This window comes from Tinamus guttatus, unplaced genomic scaffold, assembly GCF_059628265.1.
Source record: "Tinamus guttatus ecotype Peru unplaced genomic scaffold, ASM5962826v1 Tinamus_guttatus_pri_ptg000377l, whole genome shotgun sequence".
In the NCBI taxonomy this organism is placed as follows: domain Eukaryota; kingdom Metazoa; phylum Chordata; class Aves; order Tinamiformes; family Tinamidae; genus Tinamus; species Tinamus guttatus.
Genome location: NW_028288911.1, coordinates 998,405 through 1,016,459, shown reverse-complemented (window position 1 = coordinate 1,016,459; position 18,055 = coordinate 998,405). Strand labels below are relative to the sequence as shown.

Sequence of the window (18,055 nt, the reverse complement as noted above, 5' to 3'; positions counted from 1 at the left end):
GTGCATGTGGGACCTCATTCATGAGCTGAACTTCATTTGCTGCTTCTTGAAACCTAATCAAATCTTCGCTGTGCAGGAAGTGATTCTCAGTAGCATGCAATTATTCCACATAACTTTGTGCATCTGTATCTCACCACCTGTACACTCTCTGCTACACAGAAGATATCTGTATAATGAGACCAAATATTAACAGCTTCTGAAAGAGCTGAAGTCCTTGCTCTCATAGCAGCTCCTTTATTTACTCTTTTAGGGGGGAAAGAAAAAAAAAAAAAAAAGAAATGATCTTCCCCTCCAGCTTCACTTCCTCCCACTACAATATACATTAACACATGAAGAACCCAACAAGCCTCTCAAGTGCTCTTGCACCTTACTGCACAGGTAAACCAGTATCTACACATGACCAAGCGCACCAGTGGGCTGAGGTGCAGCATGAATTGGAAAAATAAGTAGCTACCTAGTAAGAGTTACCCAGGCTCTCCAATTTTGTATAAAGATACGCAAGTTCATTCAGTAATTCAAGGCCAACCCTTATTACGATTAAAGGCTGACCCAGATCACAAGGCCAGATCTGCATCATACCTTCCCCCAGCCTCTGTTCTATGTCTTAATATCCTCCTTTCTCAATTTAATTGCGTTTTAGCAGATAAAAATGAAGTATGTTAATATATTTTAATGGCATAAGCTAGTTACATTTAAGCAGACTTACTAATGTGATACCATAATTTAAGCTTTCCCACTTCTACCCAACTTAAAACCCAACCTTGTAGCTGAACTAACAAAATAAGTATGTGCTGCAAAAGTCTACCATGAATATGTATTATATATTTGAGATGACAGCAGTGTATATAATCACACTTATGGGTCCAGGGCAAGTTATTCTCCAGCTCCCCAAACCTGACTTCACTTTTTCTTTCGAGATGACCAGAAGTCTGCCCTTGCCCTCCACCCAACACTACCCATACACCTGCTACAGAACCTGCTGCAGACTGTTCATCTGCATTAGTACCATTCATAAGCAGACACAAATGCAAAGCAAAATGTCATTTTATTTAATTCAAGGACTAGTTTCCTTCTAGTATTGCTGAAGGGATCACCTCCTGGGGAATTGATCATTACAAAGTCCCTGTCTAAAAGTTCAAGTGCTCTTGTACATTCTTTTGAACCACAGAAAACATAATGACCAAGTAGGTGGGCAGCTCTTTGCAGTTTTATCCCACCTAAATTAGCATCGCTTCAGGCTAGAAAACAATTCAAGTAGTAAAATCATGGAAAATGTTAACCTTTAAGGTCACTACCATATTTTGATCAAAGAGTTCTGAATGTATGAAAAGAACATTTGTACATGTTACGAAGTTTTTTCAACCAGACACTGTCAAAGATGGCAGTTAAGTATTTTGGACCAGTTGTCAACCAGATATCTAAGAGTTCTATCTGAAGGTTTATTACCAATTTCATTATGCAATTCACTTTTCACATTAAGCTCTTTAACAAAAGAAACATATACCCGCACCAGAATCACTGTAGACAGTTTTATAGAATGCCCTTCTGAAAATTCATTTCAAAATAGAGATGCTTTTTCTCCAGAACTGTAAAAGCCATAAAAATGCAAAATATCTGTTAGGAAATTTTTAATCAAAATTATTCCTTAATGTTCAAAATAACATTTAACCTCCTACTTTTGTTGTTGTTGCTGTCATCCACATATTGATCAATAGACTAAACAGGTAACAATGGTTCACGTTTTTCCCCCACCTGAAACATTTCTTCTAACACAAGCCCAAGACAGGCAATACAGAGATTCAGGGACATGGATTATGCATGGCAAAGGTAATCCTCTATCATTTTAATTTAGAACAACTCTGATTCTAGCACACAATTTTGAAGACTCAGTTGTTTTCAATCTGCTCCAGGTCCAAGTCCCCACAGTCTAGAGGAAAGATGCCCTCCTCAGTGCTCTCACAATCACTCGTGTCCTCATCGCTTTCACACACTGCGGCTGCTTTCTTATAATCCCTTGCTTTGAAGCTACCTTGGCACGAGCCATGGTGCCTCCCTTCATCCAGCTGGTCTTTCATCGGGCTGGAACCAGGGGTGATGATGTTCATAAGATCATTTGAGTCACATGGGGACGACACAATTGTCTTCATTTGTGTGTCATCGTCATCGTCTTCATAATCAAGGGAGCAAAGACTTTTGGAATTTTTTAAAGTCTGCAATTAAAAATAGAGAGATGTTTATATATTAGCCATGACAAAGCAGGAGGAGCAGAATAAATTCCCTAAATTCTTGCACAGATTGACAGTATGTACTCAGCACTAAAGAAGCATGCATGTTTAAAGTAATCTTTGAACCAGTGTGGGACATGAAGAAACAATAGAGTAAGAAGGAAGGGTATTTACTTATTTCACCATCTGTTTTTGCAGATATTCTGCATATGTGTATTCTAGTGAGTGGTGATTAGCTGGAGATCTCCATTTATGCAGAAAGGTCTAAAATTTAGTTGATTAAAACCAAAATAAGAAACATCAAATCAGACACTTGAAATCTGAGCTTTCCAGCAAAACATTTGGCAACATCAGCACTTCGGTCAAACTACTGCCCTGAACTTGTTGCAAAGAATTCGTTTCTGTTGTCAAGAACTAACTTCAAGCTCCAAAGAGCAGCACTGACGAACCTGGAAAACTTGGTCAAGGCTTCTCTGGGTAAGGACTCCCATCTCTCCTACATGTGGCAATTGCTTGTTAAGGCAAATCCAGAGGGGACAAAACCAACCCCCGCATTCCCAAACCAGTTTTCAGCTTTCCTCCTGATCTATCACTTCTTCACTATGTTTCACTGAATGTTTTACATCTGTAGATGCACCCACATGAAATAGCAATGTCATAACCTTCACAGTCCCTTATTCCAAATGTACAGTTCCTCAGACAGGCCGACATCAAATCCACACAAAGATTATTCAGTCAAGAACAACCTCAGGCAGAGGTGAAAAGAGACTGAAAAAAGTGAAAACTGTTGGACTTTGATAATCAGTCCCAGCACAGATATGCCAAGGAGCCAGCAGCAGTACCAGTGGGGATGGTTCATCAACACCAGCCTCGCACCAAACTTGAGACATTGCAAAAGGATTCTCGAAGTCAGCACAAAATAAAAACATTTCAGTGCAGATTCTTCACTATTGAAGAGAATTGCAATTTGCCATGGCCATGCTGTGCACAGCTCTTCTACCCCTATGTTGAAATTAATGGATGCAGTTCCCTTATAACACACACTAAGTCATTAGCAGCAGTTTATAGGGTAAAGGCCAGTATGATCTGAAGGATAACCTAGTTGGCTTGGACAGACATGAACAAGACATCCTTCAGGAGCTAATCTTACGGAACTTCCAACACCTGCATCTAAAGATGAACTTTCAAAAGAAAAGTTTTGGACCATAGTTTTATCAGGAAAAAAATCACCACACACTGTTATCTAGCCTTGGTTAAAACCCACATCCTATTTCCAATGTGAATAGCTTGAAACTTGATAACCTTGAGTAAACAAAAACTTCATGGAATTTCTCTCCCCTATGAAACACCAATTCCAATATGAAAAAAAATCCTGTTTCTGAAGCACATTTATCACTTATAAAAAGTCACTATAGCTCACTTATAAACAATGCAAACACAGAGTTGAGTCCTTTTGTATGACTAAGAGGTGCAAATTTATCTTGTATTTACTTAAAAGCTAAAAAGCATATTTGGAAGCATAGTGTTAAATATTTGAATCCTAACTGCATCAGACTGCTTTGAAAAAATGCACTTCCTGTTGTGTACCTCCATGCATAGAGGACAATATTTTCAGTCCTTTAAATCTTACAGGAGACACTGGAAAGGACAGATCAAATAAAGGAAAGCTTTGAAAGTTCTGCTTTCAATGTTTTAGAAAGGAATTCCAAGTCCCCCTCCAAAATATCTTTTATTCAATTTGCTGCTAGAAATTAATCCAGCCCCACAGCTGTCTTGCTGGAACGTTTGGGTACATAAATGGAAAATTGCCTGTTAGCTGCACTGCGCTGAGACCCCTTGAATGGGAACTTTGAGCTGGTTTCGACACAACAGCAAGCGCATTCAACTGGTTCTTTGTCTGCCCGCTTGTCACAGCCGCACCAAAACCTAAAAATAGGTGGATTTATTATCTCGCAGCACAATCCCGCTTCTTTCACCAGCCAAAGGTAGAAATTGCAAGGCATTCAAGGCCTCCGAGTGTCGGCTTTCTGCGTTACGCGGTACAGTACCACACCTTGCGTGCACAATCGGGCTCGGTGGGGAGCCCCGAGGACTCGCTCAATGCTCCTCGGGTTATAAAGGATGCTGGACGACCAAGACAAAAGAATCTGCAGTTGGCAATGGATAGAACTCAATCAGCTAAAAGTATTCTTTTGTGCAATGGAGAAAAGGAAAAAAAAAAAAAAAGAAGCAGGGTGATAAAATGTCTGAATATTAAGGGAAAAAACTTTGTACAGAAGACAATGGTGGGGAAGGAAATAAAAGAAATCTCTGTAGACCCTTGCTATACAAAGCAAACAAGAAAGGCATAAAGTAGCTTGAAAGAAAGTTAATGTCTGCACTCTACTAAACCTCCAGTTCAAAAACCCGCAATACATCACTTTGCAGATATAAAAAGCAATAAAACAGTTGTTTTTGTTTTCCTAACAGAACTAGAACATTTGCTACAGTAGTCAAGGGAAAACAGAGTGGTTTATGTGCGCTGAGGCCTAGTGTCTAACGGGAGCAGTGGTTCTCATGCCGCTTCCCCGCCGCTCAGGGAGGGGGCGAAGGCAACACCAGGCCAGGGGCTCCCAGGGCAGGGGACAGCAGGAGCCACCAGGAACCCAGCACTAGTCCCCACGTGGGGATGGACCCACAGCCTTGGGAGGAGAGGGAAACACCACCCCGTGATTGCACGGCACTGCTTTAGGAAATGCAGGTACAGAGCGCTCCTTGGCCATCACGTCCTCTGGGGATGCACACGCGTGGGTGATACAGTGCTCCTCTTGCTAAGCAGATCCTTCATTTTCTGAAGTTAAGATGGAGACCCAAGCAAGAATTTTGAATTAAAACAAGTAGCGAACAACCTCCACAGAAAGCTATCCTGAAACAGCACACTGAAACATGTCCTAAACAGTGTCACACGACTGATGTCACATCCTATCACACAAGATGTAAGGAGGGGTGTCCTTCACAAGACACTGAGTTTTGTTTTTGCAGGTAATTACTTGCATAACATGTGACAACTCAAACTGGAGGCACGCAGTGTGTCATAAATCACAGCTGCTGGTGTATTAAAAAACATCCCGCCACAGTCCTAATTCTTGCATCTTCTACTATGCATAAATAAAACAATAATAAAAGTTGAACAGCAAGAGCTGATCGAAGGGTGTTTTACAAAATGTTAGTATACTGGCTTCATTCTTAACTTACACCCTTACTAAAGCCTATGGAACTGCATTGCTATAAACCTCACAGCAGAATAAGGCTCTTGCCCCTTGCCTTGTCTGTCTCAGAGCACCGAGTGCCTCGTGAACGGTTCAGCCTTTCGGTTTTAAGCAGCTTGCAGTCGGGTAGAGATAGTGACTCAGTGTGAAGCAAGGATGACAGGAGGAAAACAATATAGTATTCTTCACAGTGCTCCGTGCTTGCAACTTGCTGACATACTCTAACGCATCATTCTGAGTTTGCAGTTATAACAAAATTGACTGGAAGAGAATTTCTCCTTGTTCAAACGAGGAACTAAAGACTTCAGGAGGAATTACATTTCTAAATTGAAGTATCTAAGAAAATGAAACACAAAACCATTATGCATCTGGGAACTAGCTGCATGAAATGAAGTCAAAATTTGTTTCCTTCTACTAAGCCACAAAGCTAAGTAGTTAACAAATGTTTTAATGCATATATTCCACAGAAACAAAATTGAAATCCCTGTAAAATTCCTGATAACTTCATGGATTAAATTGTCTTTGTTTGAATTCACTTTCACAATTGAACATAGTATTTACTGTTCATACCTTTGAATTTCTGACTTTTCTGAAAGTTTGATCTGTTTTTTTTTTTTTTTTTTTGAATTCAAGAATGTCATTTTATGTCACTTCTTATGAATAGAAAGTAGGAAAAACGGAATACCAGGTAGGAATGTGAAAGAGCAAACACAGCCCCTTAGCATTTTGCTGTGCAATTTGACATTTAACTGCAACAATCATTCTCTGCATTAGAGATAAGGTTACTGCAGCAGTTTTCCTAGTGAGAAAAGGGATTATCATATTTGGAAAACCAAGGACTTAGTTTAAAATCAACATGGGCTGCCACGCAGCAGTATGGCTATGACTAGCAGAGTTGTTCAGTACTTTGTCTCTGCTGTATCTTCAAAGGTAATTTTATTTTTTTAGATGTAGATGCCCAGGAAGAGAAGCAAACTGACATCAACTCACTTCACATCAGATGCTGCACAGCAGAGTAAGAGGCTTTCATCTCCACTAGCCAGACTGCTCTAGATTTAAATACGCAGTTTTCTGGTGTAGTCTACCAAGAAAGTTGATCTATTTATTGGCCTAGATTTTTCTGCTTATATTCCAATCTGTACCACAGAAGCCTTACAAGCTTTGTTTATGAGCTGTAGCAACTTGTGATTTAGTTTAGCTTTTCATTTAGTACTACTAGAAAAAAATATTTTCCTATGATAGAAATATTTAAGTGAAATGCTAAATTGCTTGATTATACTCACACCTGCCACTGCTTCTAAAAGACTTTAATGATGCCAGAGAAAAAGGTAACAAAGATCCTAGTTGGCATTTTAAAGAAAGATGTATGGTACCAGAAACAGTTTGCTCTAGCCACCTAAGTCTTTCTGAAAAGAAAGAGTTCACTCATGGCCTCCACAGCAGTGCAATGCAATTACATATTTTTATATTCCCTCCCTCAGATCTACAGAACAGATATAACTATTTTGTTCAAACTAGCACCAGGGACTCATGGGATGTTACGTATTTGGAACCAATAAACAGCATCACTGTCAATCCAGGAGCTCTCGTCAGGGCCGGGTGTCTTGAACAACAGGTAGAAGCACAAATATTCAGCATATATATATATATGCTTTATATATATATATAAAGGACAGAAACTACTGGAATAGTTTCTTGAAAAGGTCTACAAGAGAAAAAATGGACAAAGATGAGAAGTGGGGAAAAAGTTTCACTGTTATTGGCTTGAGTGGCTCACCAGAACTAGCATAAAAATTCTGCATCTGTCATCTTTATCCTCCTAAATACCTGAAAATCTGCAGACAGGAGTAAAAATCTTGACCCCTTCCCCAGAGAAATTAAGTAGTAGTCTGGCTTTTGCTGTCAAATGTAAGACAAGAAAGATAGGAGAATGTGCTGCTTAAGTATGAGCTGCTTTCCACAATGACCAGGAAATCCTCAGTACAGATCATGTCATATGTCTGTATTTCATAAGAAACATGAGGCTAGGGTACTTGGAAAAAAAATATAAACGGGGCAGAAGAGAAAGTGAATTTCTATAAAAGAAAGTACAGAACTCCTAGACAATCAGGAATTCAAATTAAATTACTTCAAATATAACCTTCTGATTCAACCTCTAGCCTTGGGTTACAGGGCTCTGTACTTACTAGATGATTGAGACACTACCAGGCACCCAGTCATGCCAAATGTCCTACACCTCTTCATTAGTACTCAAGGAGAGAGGCTATAAATGGTCTTCAGAAAGCATCAAGATGCTACAGCTTTGCTTTCAAGAGATTTGCACATCTGCAACTAATCCTACAGATCCAGATAGCACCAAAAGACAACATCAGAAATAGCTGGACAGACTTCAGGCTGGCCGAGGACACATGGCAAGAGAAGCATGTGCAAGACGTGCAAACAAGTATGTGTCCTCCCCTTTAACAGTGTGACTTCCTTACATCCTTTAGTTCAGTAAATCCCCTTTTTGTGGCGTTTGCCTGCCTTATTTCTTCATATATGGAGCTGAGGCCTGTGGTGAAAAAGCAGATCTGAGAGCAGGGTACTGAACTCTGCAGTGAGCGCACCAAGCTACCACTCCACACAACCAAGTCCCCCACATTTAGAAAGAACAGTCTGTACAATAGAGAGGTTTAAATATATTGAGTTTCTAATAAAATAGCAATGCTGAAGTTTAAAGTTATATGTATCATATAAAACTCATAATACTTAAGGAGAGATCAGGTACCATGCAAGGGATCAGAGGAAGACACCATCTGCCATGAGAGACTGTGGGCCACACAAATTGATTGCCTACGTTGGTTAGTGGGCTTTGGGGTCAGATTCATGTGCAGCAGCCTTCAGAATAATACAATAGCCTACTCATATAGCTGGGGAACTTTGCAAGGCTCAATTAAGCCATAGCTGTAACTTTTGTTGCACTTCATTTTGCCAAAGGCAGCAAATTCAGAATAGCCACGTGTAAAGTTGCAAGCATGGCAGAACTCATGTACAGCAAGATTAAAACTACTATGGATTCTGTCCAACCAAAGCAGCTTATTTCTTCCCAGTTCCCTCCTAAAGATCTGTGGAGTGCCTGTCATGGGTCACTTTTTACATTAAAAAAAAAAAAAAAAAAAAAAAACCACCTTCAATCCAGGTTATCTTCTCACCTTCTTCCTACAGTTGCTCCCAAGGATCACCCCAACAACTGAGAAAACTCCTAGACCCATCAGATTCCTTAACTCATTCCCTCCACATAGTTATTGTACATGTGCTCAATGAAAACTCCATGTGAAACAACACATAAGGTAAGTGATTTAAACAGATTAAATACATTTGATCATCTTCATCTAAAAGTATTTCTCTATATTGAATCTAAGACAAGACACTACTACAATTTTACATGCATTCCTTTCAGTGCAAGCCTTGGTTGGTTATGGAAGTTTAATATAGAACTAAGACACTGGAAATTTCACTGTGGAAATTGCTAAGTTCCTGGTAGCTGAGTTTCCTGCAAGTTCAAGACTATTCATCATAGAGCTAAGGATTTTTCTTTTACTTTAAGATGGAATTTGGAAGCTAAGAAGTGAGATAATACAATACTTAATGTAATACAGTCAAGAATATGATTCAATAGCAATTCAATAGCAGTTCACAAATGGGGTGAACATATATGGCTTTTTTTCCCCATTATATATAAACCAGGCCAAAGTTAAACTGCATTTTAAAAGTTTACAGTATGGAATTCTAATTAAGATGTTGGCACCTAGCATTTTCCAATTCTCTGGATTTGTGAACTGCAAACTCTTACATTTACTGTTTCAATAAGTATAAATCATGCAGCTTTTATTGTGGGAATATGTAGAATTACATTACAAAGTCAGGCCTGTTTCACCTGTTTGTAATTAAGTAAAAATAGTACCAGTCCAGCAAAAAAAAAACACCTACAGATGCTATGAATTACTCCATTAGGTGTAGCAGAAGAGGCTCACAGATTCAACTATTCTAAATTGGTAGATGATCAATGTACCATCAAAGTGCAAAATAATGCTGATGTTTGCTTTCTGCAACTTAACACAGGGCAAGATTGTGGCCAGGGAGCAAGATGACTAAGCTGAACAAGGCTAATTGACACCAGTAGCTTTCATCTGAAATGCACTGGTCCATTAGAGCAGAGATCTCCCCAGCTTCACCTCTCCAGCGCTGCCTACGCTCCCAGTGTACACCTCCCTCAAATAAGTCTCGGAGGAGTCGAAGCATTGGACATCTGGAACTCGCTACTGCTCTGCTTGAAGTGCACAAACCTGAGAGGCCTCAGCCCGGCAAGTCTACATGAGCGAGGTGAAGAAATAAGTAGTGGTGTGATGAGCAAACAGCTGCATCTTTTGTCTTCATACCAGGGTGAAGTCTGCTTTTTGCAGTAAAATGGCATAAAGGGAAATAATGTAACTACTCCACCAGAATTGCCCCATCTTTTCCAATTAAGAAGTTTTTAGTCTTTCTTTTCAGGAGAGGAATACAGGCTCTGGAAACAAGTACAGACTTACCATACATGTTATTTGCTTCACTAATATTAAAAATTGACAGCATAGAGACTTATTTGCAGCAATGTCTAACCCATATGGATTTTACAAAACTACACCTGGACTTTAAGCTAGAAAATGTGCAAGCACACAAACATTGAGTACGAAGCTAGGTTTGAACTGAAGGAGAGTCTTATGCCTCTGACAAGACAGCCAAAGTTACCTGTGTAGGCACCCATACCTTATGCACATACCTATGCAAACCATATTATTCCTTTGATACAAATTATAATAGACTTGAGTAGCCATATTCAGTTCTGAAACAACGTCAAGTTCACATACAAACACAGGAGTTCTACTAGATACCTAGATTTCTAACTAGTTGTTTTCAAGAAGGAAAAGAAAATTTACTTCTACAAACTCCTAATGATCAGCCACAGAATGAAGTTCATTTTAGCATGTCAAAGCACTCTCAAGCAACATGGTTTGAGTTGTGATTTTGCACCCATGTAACAGGACAGGATTTGACCCTTGTGGCTTCACAACATGACCGTTCTGGCTTTGTTTCCTAACACTTTTGTTTGTTTGTTTGTTTTATTAGCAGAGAACTTGAATTCCTAGTGGAATTCAGGGTCTTTCCTTCTTTGCTAAGAACTGTGGATAATTACTTTTATAACCAAATCATACACTCACTGATTTTTGCATAGTTCAACCCACATACCAACCTCCTCTTCAAACTATTATTTTTTTTCCAAGTTGCATCTTAGCTCAATAAAATGGGTCAAGTTTCTAAGAAATTAGAAAAGTAAACTTCAAATCCTGATCTTAATGCTACCCTCATTAGTTACTGACACATGTCAGCTTCACCTATGTTATTGGGTTATGCTGGCACTCTATCATAACTAGCATTTTAAGGGATCCCATAATTGGGCCATAAAGTTCACTTCTGCCGGGAAGGGGGGAAGGGAGAGAAAAGGAAACGTGACCTCAGCTTGGGAACAGTTCCCCCTTCCTCCAGCACATTTTCCGCTACAGAAACACTTGTCCAAGACAAAAATCTAAAAACCTTGTCATACAAACACACACGGACATGAATGTGTATGCACCTGCAAAGTTCAAGTGGTGTTAGGAATCTTCTCAGGGCAACAAAGCCCCACATTTGTGCAATAAGCTTGTGTAGGAATATTAATTCAAACCGTAGGTGGACTCCAGCCACTAATTGTTTCCAGAGACGAGCTGAGCCCAACGTATTTAAAAAGAACAAAATCAGCAGTATTCATCTTCAGTCCCTAATACAGGTACTGTGTTTTTCTAGCTCCGTATCTGATCTCAGAGACTATTTTAAACACTTCTGAAACTGTGGCTCAAAACATGCTCTTGAGATGAAGTGACAATCTGCTATAGATGTTTAATACTGAGTCAACCTGTGTTAAGCTTTAAGGTATGTACAATTTGGAGAAGTTAGTTCATTGGCACAAATATCAAGGCTGAAAGCCCAACATGTCAGCATCAGATCCTCAATATGGGAAGATGTATATGGGATCCTTTTATCCTTCAGTCACACTGAAAATATCAATCTCAGTTTTAAAATATACTGCACCAAGACAAGCAAATTGTAAGCAAATTAACTCCTTAGTTTATACTGTCAACTTGCAAGTCTTCTAGCATAGCACAAAAGCTTTTGGGATTTAAGTCACAGTTATTGCTGCTATAACTGAAAACAGGAAACTATTCAGAAGTCCCATTTAATACAATTTCTGGTAATACTTGATTTTTCTGCAGAAGTTTCCTCACCATCACTGTATACACAAGTGAGAACTTTCACACACACGAACTGTAGTCAATCAAAACACTGACCACCTGCCCTTACCATGGTGCTATCTCCTCTCAGATCCCTTATCTGGAAAATACCCGCTTATAACTGTGCTCTATTAAAGCTTGCTCCTAATACGATAAAAAACATCTTCTAGATTTGCATACACTTGAAAAAAAAGTCAATATTCCCCATCCTAAAAGCTTAAGGACAAATTAACATCTCTAATGACATAGTTAAGTTGAAATCAGTTCATCATTCCCACACCTTTGAGATTTATTTTCTTTTCCTCATAGCTACGTGGCAAGTATATGCAGGCAGCAGGACAGATCTGTGAAATGCAAGACCAGCAAAAAGATGAAGGGACAGTTAATTAAGACTTTCCAAAATGATTAAAAACCTCACTGCAGAGAAAAACATTAGGTCAATCAAGTATCTCAGAAAAGAGTGCACCAGATCAGAAAGCCACTATCAACAGCAAGGGAAGTACATCTACCTTACCATGAAGTTTCACAACAGAAAATATCAAGTGTACAGACACCGGAGCCTAGTTTCAGAATGAAAGGGGTTCTTCCATTCTGTTACTAAAGATTCACTACTTTATCACTCCGGTTACCATATTATCACAGTTTAACTAGATGTAAAGAGAATCCCCTCTCCTAAAACCAGGGTGAAACTCAAAGTGGCATAACTTGTTCTCTCATAAAAAAACAAACAAACAAAAAAAAAACACCCACACAAGTGGGATTTCCTTTTTGCTAAGATATTTGGAAAAAAATGCTTGATTAATAATGAAATATCACTAAATTCTCTTCTGATAGCCACCATCTCCTGCAATTTAGAGCAAGGAAAGGAAAAAAAAATCCCTGCCACCTGCCTAAACCCAGATGGCAGAACCTGAGAATAAGCGCTCTCCCCCCTCTCTGCAAACCCTCTGGTGCAGCTTAGGCACATTAAGTACCCTATATGTAACATTGAACCGCAGCTCTTAACTCAATATTGCATTGTACTCCAAACAATATCACCAATAATTCTCACATAATCCAATTTTATCACAAGACTGAGTAATAATTAAAAAAAGAAAATACCCACAGCTGGCTGCAACCCCGCTTGCGAGCTATGAGGTGGCCCCTTTTCACATAATGTCAAAGGCAGCTGCTCTGGTGCTCATTAGCTCCTTCCATAATGAATTCTTGCTTGTACATACAGGAACTCGCCCAAAAGGAAAAGCAAATCCGTGGCAGACACTAAGCTGCCTCCTCCTCCTCTCATTAGTGAGTTGCTTACAGGAAGACGCGCTGGAAACCCCACAGAACTTGTTGCAAGTTGGATGTGGAGCAAGACAGTGCTGAACACTGAGGAGATCTGCAAAATGTTCATCGGTGAACACCATTAAAAAGAGGCATGGTGGGGATGAAAAGCCCAAAACTTTATCCTTAATGAGATCTTCTTTCCCCTGCTATCCCCCAGGCTTACAGTTGTGGGCTTCCCTTCACAGTCAGAGCCCGGGGAAGCCCCTGCACGGGGCTCACTTCATTAAGGGTCATTTTGGGCCTCTTTCTACGTGGCGATCCCCTCCCCTCTGTGGAGGCCAAGCCAGCCAAGCACCAGCTGCTCTCCGCAACCACATTTTTCATTCTCAACTCCTAAAATTCCTCCGAGCACCCGTTCAAAAACAAGCAGCCCGAGCCCGGGCCCTCCTGTCAGAGGACAAAGTGCTGGCTTGTCCTCAGCTCACTTTTGATGCTCGCCTATCAACCCCAAGCCTTGGCCTATAGCTACCTCCTCTCCTCCTTCCCAAGCCAGCTGGAATTTGAACTTTAAATGGATGCCCTCAGTGGCAACAATAGATAAAAAAGGAGCCTTTGATTGCTCATGCATTGCCGAAAAAGAAAGGAGGAGATTCATCCTGGCTGCGACCTAGCAGGAACTCATCAAGCCAGGCTCCCTTTCCATTCCAATGGGATGCCTGCGCCTGTAGCTACTCATTCAGGCTCCCCGTGTCTATGTTTCCATTCAAAGAGGATGAATTCTTCAGATCCCCCCATTAACCAAAGAAATTAAACGTTGATCCTATGAATGAAGGGCAACACCAAGCCTGGAAAGCTGCCAGAGGGCTCTGTAAGGCTCCATGGTTTGGGGTTAATTCAATACTTATTGATATCCAGCAGGATTTATGGCTGCATTATTTATAAAGCAAAAGAAATCGCAAAGCCATATTTAGAGCTTAGTAATAAACTATTTTTAGCACCATCTGTTTTTCTAGTTTGTTCCCTTGTTTAGGCAAAAGTGTCCTTCTACCCAGTTCCCTCTTCCCTGTGCTCTTAAAGAGACTGCACAGCACCAGTAAGGTTCACAGTGAGTATCTACTCTGGAGCAAGCCTCCTAATCAGTATTTGGAAACTAAAGCTGCTGGCTGAAGACAGACTGGAGCTGATGCAATATAGATGTTGCCTTCAGTTACAAAACCAAGTAGTTTCTTCAATGCAAGGGACAACGTATTTCATATAAAGAATGTTACGATCTGGAAAGTAGTAACTGATCATTACCTGCATTAAGCCATCTGAAAAGTGTTCGCGTTCGTGGCAGTGTTTTTTCTTCTTTTTTTCTTGGCAATAGTTGCCAAGTTTCGCCCTCATTAAAGCCACAAATATTTTGTAACAAGTACATTCTGTCAGGCCACAGTGCTGTTAGAGGGGGAAATGGAAAGTACAAGCAGCTGCTGCCTGCACCTCGCTGCAGCAGAGACGAGGTGTTTCGAGCTCCAGTCACCACCCAGCCAAGAGCTGCCTAAGAATTCAAGTTAACTCTTCAGGCTCGCATTATATTGCGGTCTCAGTGCAGGATGCAGCACTGGTGGCCTCTGCAGCATGATGGGATGAAAGCAAAGGGGTTGCCCAGGCTCTGGGTGCTTGCACACCAATTTACAGTCACAGAAATGCATTTGGCAGCAGCATCACACTCATTGCACCCTCATGACTCATGCACGTTTCCTTTCTAATAAAAGACCAGCACAAATGTTTGAAAGCTTTGCTATTAACTATATCAGATTAAGAAATTCTATTTTGGCGCAAGGCTGAAAATTAATCTAAAGTGTACTAATTACCCATGGTGAAGGGCAATAGCTTTAAAGGTTACAAGCTTCTCCATCAGTTTGCAGCACAAGTTAGGGAAACATTCTGAGAAAGTAAGGAGGATGCCACAAAGTGAAGAATAAACCTCAGCATGTAGCACAGGTCAAAATTAAATTCTACAAATGCATAATACACAAGCATAGAGCTACTTTAAGGGGCTCTAAAAAATAAAGTTCTGAGGTTTGCAAAACCTTCAAGCAGTCTGTATAATGGCTGTGGCATTACATAACATGTTATTTTTCTTCACAATCTTAAAGTGACAAGTTCTGTCCAGACAGTGACTCCCAAGATGCTTCCTCTTAGCCTACGACTTTTTCTTTGGTGGAGAAAGCAGGGCACAGCACCTCTATTAGCAAATGCCATGGACTACTGGGTAGCTGGAAGGGCTACTTGGATATGTGACACAGAATCAGGGTGTTGCCAGCATGTGCGCCAAGAGGAGCTGGGATCTACTCCAGGTTGGAAGAACATCCATACTCCCCCCACAGCAGCCACCACATCCCAAGCATTTAGCAAAGGTGCATTTAAATGATTATATTATAGTAACCTCAGACCATAACTGGAGAGGACTATAACAACAAATACAGCCACAGAGAGGCTTGTTAGGGTCTGCCCATCCACATCTGCCTTAAAGCCAGACGACTGGTAGAAAGAAGAGTTCTCCGACTGTTGCCTATAGCTCCATAAGGTAGTTGCAAGAAACAAACTTCAGAATAACTCTCCAGGCAGATTCGAGTTGAATGCCAGCAAGGGGAAGGGTAGCAAACAAAAGTTTATGCAAACTCCTTTCATTTCCTAACAAATACTGGGATCTCCACACTCCAGTGTCAGCAAAGGAGAGGTCTAAGCAACTGCAATCCACACTTCCAATACCAGAACCCCTTTTCAGCCCGTATCCTCAGCTTCTATTGAATTGGTCTAAGTTTGGTTACAGCCAGAGCAGACCAATAGCTTCTGATTTTTGCCAAATGTAAGAGACTTGCAACTTATTCCAGGTAACTAGCTAATATTCTGCAAGGATCTCTGAATTCACCTCCATTCTTTGATTTTAAAGCTAAAACTACCTTGATGCTCTTGGAGCTTTAAGTAGAGCACATGATTTAACAGGGAAAAAAGAGGGAGGGCTGCATGATAGAAACAGGTTTTGCCTCAGTAGGATCAGTATACCTAAACACTTACAATAGCAGTCCTCAATTCAGCACCATGCCTCCCTCTCAGGGAGGTCAGTTGTAGGACATGGGGAAGAGGGGAGCACAGAAAAGTCATAGAACTTACATGTTCTTTCAACAGCCTCCACACAATAGACACTCGACCATCTCCTGAAGCTAATTAAACTGAAAATATCAGTTTTAGCTGACAAGTGCACCTATGTTAACTTATTCAGTCATACCCCCAAATTCAGAGGAGTTATCAGCCCTAAGAATCTTCTGCAAATATGCTTGCAAACCTCCTTGACAGTTTCCAGGAGTTTCTCACTTTCTACACTTGGTATATTTTGAGAAACATTCTGGTTTAAGTCCACTGCAAACATTTGAAGACTGGCATTTTACTGTACTTCAGCCAAAAGTGGTATTCAAAGTCTTTAGTTGGTGAGATTTAAAATGCGGGTATGTAGGCCAGGTATGGCAAGTATTCTTCTACATAAGCATTCTTTTCGTGCCCTTTCACAGTCAAGAGTAGAACACTGCTATCAAACCTAAAATTACCTTAACACCCATTTTGAATCAGACTAAACCAATGCAATGGAAAACGAAAAAAGTTAGCATTTACCTCCAGGTCCTTGATGACTTGTGAAGTTCAATTCTGCATGAATCCTTAGTTAGGCTAAAATAGGAACCACTTTCCCCCTCAGTCATAAGGCAGCAAATTTTGGTTCTCAGTGAAGAATTTAATAGTTCTTTGAAGGACTAGGATCAGTTTAATGCTTTTCAATTTACTCATGCCACTTAAGACCATTATTTTTACTGAACTACCCAGAGCCTATGATTTCTGCAGTTAAGAGACCTTGGGCTTAGCAAAAGAGAAAGGAGAAAATTCTACTTCACTTCACTGCTCGAGTGGCACAGGAGGAGTCCCCTGCCTACAGGTGTGGACAAGGGAAGGAATCTGGATGTTTTAAGGGTGAAAAGCAGAATAAAGTATTTTCAACAAAATATGTGTTTAGTTAATCCAGTCCCATCAGCCTGACCTAATATACTACACATATACAAAGCCTGTTAGATAAAAGTACTTAAGACACATTTATCACTAGAATTGCACACTTGCAGGCCCCCAAAATCCACTTTCCTATGCCAACAAAGAGAGCTTAAAAAGATTTAAATTTTTTTTTTTTTTGCTTTGAAACATGTGAATTTAACAAGGTTTGGAAATTCACACTTTGAAACATGTAGTTATATAGTGATTCATGCATTTATTAAAAGGGCTCCTCCACCTTTTATTTATTTCTGTATATTTTATATATTTTTACATATAGAAAAATATAGTGTACAACAGAATGAACTAAGTCCACTCTGCTTCAGATAAGCACCTGAGACAAGCATGGTGAATGACATTCTCAGCTTAGCTGCCTTGGCATCCTGCTACACAGAATTTAGCTCATTAGAAGCATAGAGATTAAAGAGGGGGAAAAACCCACAAGTTAAGGTTTTAAAGGTGTAGAGCACATCAGGAGTCTACCAGCATTGAGAACAATTTCGCTGCTGTGCATTAATGAAGAATTTCTAGTGAGGCTCCATGTTGATGGTTTCAAGCACGTAGCCCTTCAGCCACTGTGTGCACATACCACAGCAGTTAAGAGTAGCCTTGAAATCCTGCAAAATAGACCACGGCAATTAAGCCACAAAGTGCCCATCACAAGGTTTATAATATCTTAAGATCTTTCAAACTATTTGTTAATTGGAACCCTACTTCATCTCATTTCAGATTAACCTACCATTTCAGTCTAATCTTTAAAATCTGATCTTTAAAATGCATACCTTTTTAGAAGGCATGAAGTTTTAAAACACTACGTTGAGATGCTGAGCATTATGTGAAGTTTAGATAAAACCTTGTTCTAATGTTGCAGAGATCTAGACTAATGCTTATTTACAGT

The 18,055-nt window shown here is 40.1% G+C and overlaps 1 protein-coding gene across 2 annotated transcripts in view; it reads right to left on the bottom strand.

Annotated features, from left to right (window-relative positions):
• Positions 1–1,026: 1,026 nt before the first annotated feature.
• The window catches only part of FAM53A (family with sequence similarity 53 member A), a 56,308-nt gene continuing 39,279 nt past the window's right edge, over positions 1,027–18,055 (bottom strand). For both annotated transcript variants that reach the window (XM_088530524.1, XM_010226000.2), the window contains exon 5: positions 1,027–2,210. In XM_088530524.1, the coding sequence (XP_088386650.1) occupies positions 1,887–2,210 (324 nt within the window). In that variant the 3' untranslated portion in view covers positions 1,027–1,886. The remainder of the gene's footprint in view (positions 2,211–18,055) is intronic.